The 5,087-nt window shown below is 38.8% G+C and overlaps 1 protein-coding gene across 1 annotated transcript in view; it reads left to right on the top strand.

The window, feature by feature from the left end:
- The window catches only part of LOC109392925 (alcohol dehydrogenase class 4 mu/sigma chain), an 8,100-nt gene extending 3,316 nt beyond the window's left edge, over nucleotides 1-4,784 (top strand). Inside the window, exons 2-6 of the mRNA XM_019661644.1 lie at nucleotides 185-286; nucleotides 1,668-1,806; nucleotides 2,122-2,209; nucleotides 2,307-2,523; nucleotides 4,713-4,784. Of these exons, the coding sequence (XP_019517189.1) occupies nucleotides 185-286; nucleotides 1,668-1,806; nucleotides 2,122-2,209; nucleotides 2,307-2,523; nucleotides 4,713-4,784 (618 nt within the window). The remainder of the gene's footprint in view (nucleotides 1-184; nucleotides 287-1,667; nucleotides 1,807-2,121; nucleotides 2,210-2,306; nucleotides 2,524-4,712) is intronic.
- Nucleotides 4,785-5,087: the final 303 nt, after the last annotated feature.

The raw sequence follows: 5,087 nt of genomic DNA, 5'->3' as shown, positions 1-5,087 counted from the left end.
CAATTCTCATATATCGAACATGGGTGCACACAAAATGATCTCTAAGGATTACAATTTTAGTTTTGGATGAAAATCCTCATGGGAGAATTAGAATATTATATGAAATCTTCTGTCCGTATTTTCATTATTTGGGGAATCTGTATTTGTAATGACACAATTACGATCCATTATAACTCTCATGTAGGTTATTAAATGCAAAGCAGCTGTGTTATGGGAACCGAAGAAGCCTTTTTCCATTGAGGAAATAGAAGTTGCCCCACCAAAGGCTAAAGAAGTTCGTATTAAGGTAATGATCCTTAGAATACATAATCCTAAAATGTTATCATACCTATATTGAGTATATCATTTTGTGAGATTGGATTCTTAAATAAGGAGATGCTTCCCAAATTTTTTATATTAATTTGCTTACTAGCCTTGTTTATTGTCATACTGAATATGAAATTAATGACTTAATTATCCATCGAGGACAACGCTACTAATCTACACTATTAAAACTATTATTTGTTGTGTTTTTTTACGGTTCTGATTTTTAAAAAATGGCTAGTAATCATGACTAATGACTTCTTTTAAAAATCCTCTGGGAGTCAGATAGCATTGAGATTATTATATATTTTTTTAAATTGGGGAATTGGGGAGGGGGACCAAACAGTTGTTGTTCTTCAATCTTAGTTGTGGAGGGCGCCAGTCACCATCTGGCCACCCGTCGGCAGCTCGTGACCTCTAAGCTCAAGGTGCTGTGTTCAATCTTAGTTGCGGGTGGGCGTAGCCACCATCCCATGTGGGAGTCAAACCAGCAGCCTTATTGTTAAGAGCGCATGCTCTATCCGCTGAGCCATCCAGGTGGCAGCTCAGTTCAAGGTGCCAAGTTCAGTCTTAGTTGCAGAGGGGCATAACCCACCATTAAACAGGCAGTCTTGTTGTTAGGAGCACTGCTCTCACCAGCTGAGCCATCCTGCCACCTGTTGGCAGCTCAGTGGCAGCTCAGCTCAGGCATAGCGTCACTGGCCCATGTGGGAATCGAACCGGCCCTGTTGCTCAGAGCTCCCGCTCTTAAGCTAACTCTTAACCAGCTAAGCCACTTGGCCGGCCCTTGAGATTACTTTTTCCAAAGAGTGAGGAACTTATTTGTGCCAGAAGAAATAACAACTTCCTTTAGTGTTTTCCCCCATTCCCTTGAACAGAGCTGAACTGTTGGTTTGGACACCAGGATGTTGAGTAGGTGTTGCTGCCAGTCTTTCTTTGACCTTCTCCTGTTCCCTGACCACTGTACTAGCAGTAAGATTTTGCTCCTCAGTTACCTTCTTGCATGCCATTCCCTAATTTACTTTTGTTACAAGAGTCCCAGAAAGGCCTGGCTGTAATAATCTACTTTTGTTGCAGCCACTTGGTAACATCTGCATTCTGGTTCTTTCCCAGGGGCAACAATTCACTATAGAAAGGCACTGATATTCAAAGTAGGGCCAGAGGGAGCAATACTGTAAATCTCTTGATGAGAGGGATCTTGTCTCATGGTTGACATTAGACTTGGAACCTTCTAGGAGTCAACACTATTATATTAGGCAATCATATTGAATAAACAATTATCATCCAATAACGAGTTAAATATCCTTCTAACTATAACATGACCAGTGTCCTGGATGGTGCAATATTCTTGTCTTTGTACACAGATTTTGGCCACAGGGATCTGTCGCACAGATGACCATGTGATAAAAGGTATAATGGCGGCTCAGTACCCAGTGATTGTGGGACATGAAGCAACTGGGGTCGTGGAAAGCATTGGAGAAGGTGTCACTACGGTGAAACCAGGTATGCAGATATCAAATCACAAGTTTGAGATAAGTAGGGTTTGATTTTCCTATCAAAGGAAACAACACAACTAGGAATTATTAGACAAAGCCTTAACACAATTTAGGAGGATAAAAGGGTACAAGGAGAATGGATGATACAGAGTGAAGTTTAATTGGGCAGTCTTGACCTTTTTAGCAAGCAAAACTTATGATGCCATAACATTTAGAATACTTTTAAGAAATTCTTGCATTGGCATGGACTCAAATCACATTTGTTTATTTCATATTTTAATGTTAATGACCAACATCTTATATCATGATGTTTTCCCTCTAGGTGACAAAGTCATCCCCCTCTTTCTCCCTCAATGTAGAGAATGCAATGCTTGCCGCAACCCAGATGGAAACTTTTGCATTGAGAGCGAGTAGGTTTCAGTCATTATTACTCTATGCCATTCAAATTGTTCCTGTACTAATTTTTTAATTGACTTAACTAATATGTGTGTTTAATGTATCAAATAGCATTACTGGTCGTGGAGTACTGTCTGAAGGCACTACCAGGTTTACATGCAAGGGCAAGCCAGTCTATCACTTCATGGGCACCAGTACATTTACTGAGTACACAGTGGTGGATGAATTTTCCCTTGCTAAGATTGATGCTGCAGCTCCCCCTGAGAAAGTCTGTTTAATTGGATGTGGGTTCTCCACTGGATATGGGGCTGCTATTAAAACTGGCAAGGTAAGAAGCAGGACGGGCTAGTTTCTTTCTTTTTTATTTTTAAATGACTTTCTTGGAAACTTAAAGATTTTTGAAAAAGCAAAAAAGTTTTGAAAACAAATTTCATATGCAGGTTCTTTTCTCACAATGCAAAACCAGCTAGAGGAAAAATGCAAAATTCAGATTAGAAACTTTATTTCTAAATAACTGAAAATAAAATGTCTAGATTTAATTTTGTTTCCTTTACATTTCCTTCAGGTTCATTTCTAAATTTTAAAATTTAGATCTGAAATTCGCCATTTCTCTTTCACAAAATAAATATCAATGGTGTGTTAGTTTGCTAGGGCTGTCATAGCAAAGTACCACAAACTGGGTGGCTTAGATGGAAATGTATTGTCTCACATTCTGGAGACTAAAAGCCCCAAATCAAGGTGCTGGCCAGGCTGGTTCCTTCTTAGGGCTGTGAGTGAGGGATCTGTCCCAGGCATCTCTCCCTGGCTGTCTTCTCCCTGTGTCTCTTTGCAATATCTTTCAACTACACCAGTCTTTCTGTCCAAAAGTCCACTTTTTATAAGGACACCAGTTATATTGGATTAGGGCCCACCCTAATGACCTTATTTTAACTTGATTACCTCTGCAAAGACCCTGTCTCCAAATAAAGTCATATTCTGAAGTTCTGGGGTGTAAGGCTTCAACATATGAATTTTGGGGGGGACACAATCCAACCCATAAAAGCTGGCATATAATATGAAAACATGAATGAGTTTTCAATAATGGTTATTAGAACTCAATTTATGTTATTCTTAATGAGTCAGAGAAGTAAGTAGAATGACATACAATTCATAATAGCACAGCCATTCCTACAAGCAATCCAAGCAACTTACTGCGATGGTCTCATCAATTGCAAAGTGTTTAGAAAAACTATCTATATGTTAATTGATTCAAAATTTATAACTCAAACTCTCTCCAAATTCTTTTATCCAACTCTCTACCTGATATCTCCATTTGAATGTCTCACAGATATTTCAAACTAAATATGTATAAAATTGAGTTATTAATTTTCTTACCCCCTGCCCCTCAAACATAAATTGCCCACTCTAATTTTCTTCATCCTTGATCTTCCCTCTCCAATACCTTATATGCAATCCAACAGCAAGTCCTCTTAACTTTACATACAAGGTGTATTTTAAATCTCTCAATTTTCTTTAACTTACTCCCATCATTATATCTTGACAGGACAGATGTGATGGCCTCCCTTCTGTTGTCCTCATTACACTTCTTGACCATCTTTAATAATTCTCCATTTACAAGCCCAAGTAATGTTATAAAACATAAATTGGAACACATTACATTTTCGACCAGAAATCCTTCAGCAGCTTTTATACTTGGAAGAGTCTCATCTCTCCCACTATGATCCAGCCACCCTTGCCTCCTTTAGGGTCCTCACACCTATTGGCTGTTCCTGCATGAAGGCATTTACACATGCTGTGCTGATTGTCTAGAAACTCATCTCCTAAGCCCTTGTGTCCTTGGTTCCTTAACATCACTCTCAATTTAAAGATCCCCTGCTTGTTCAGACAAGTTGTTGCTTTCCTGTCAATCCATCTAGGCAGAAATGTTCCCCCGTTACTCAAGGGAACATGATTGCTTCATGTTCCCCAATTCTCAAACTCTCATTATATCTTTAGTCTTCCTCATTTGTCTATAAGCTCCAGGGAGGTATATTTCTCACAACATGGGTTCAAGACAGGTCAGAGGTTATGAATGTATAACGTTAGCATGCATACACATGTCAGTGGCATATCTTAGTTACTACTTGCTTCTAGATTTCTTTGGAAAATCTTGGCAATGGAACATTCCTTGCCAAAGTTCTCTTAGAGATTTCCTTAAGAATTTTCCTCAAGAATTTTCTCAAGAATTTACCAAGATAGAGGTGGAAGAAGGGACATAGGATATAGTTTTACATTAATATTTGTAACTCTTTTTATTCTACTTGACTTGTTAGCATCATATTAATACTTGACTAATACACTATTAACGAAGACATTCTCCACTTTTAGGTATAATTTTTTCCCTGGAAGTTATATCTTAAGGAAAATTACTTAAAGGAACATGCATTCTTTCCTTTGCCTATTTTAAAATAAGTCAAACTTGTTACATGAGGGTGTGTTGGGAGTCTCTAAAACTCCCTTTGGTTCTTTGATTCATAGAAAAAGCACAGAAAAGTTATACTTGTGATTATAGGTTATTATAGCAAAAGGATACAACCAGCAAAAGATTAAAACCAGCAAAAAATTTATTTTTAAAAGCACATAGTGTGGAGACCAGGACACACTAGGTATAAACACCAGTTGTCCTCACCTAGTGGTGTTCCATGGACAGAGCTTAATTCTTCCAGGAACAATGTGTGACAGCACACGTGTGTCAACCAGGAAAGTTCACTCAAGTCTTGGTGTCCAGGGTGTCTGCTGGGGAACCTACATACATAGAACTCGTGGCTGACAGGTACTCAGACCCCAGCACCACCAGCGGTTAAGCTGATGGCTCTAAGCCCCAGGCATTCAAAAACAAGCATCCACCATAAA

Source organism: Hipposideros armiger, unplaced genomic scaffold, assembly GCF_001890085.2.
Source record: "Hipposideros armiger isolate ML-2016 unplaced genomic scaffold, ASM189008v1 scaffold_357, whole genome shotgun sequence".
Classification (NCBI taxonomy): Eukaryota; Metazoa; Chordata; class Mammalia; order Chiroptera; family Hipposideridae; genus Hipposideros; species Hipposideros armiger.
The sequence above is the reverse complement of the archived record's forward strand: the minus strand, read 5'-3'. Positions and strand labels throughout refer to the sequence as shown.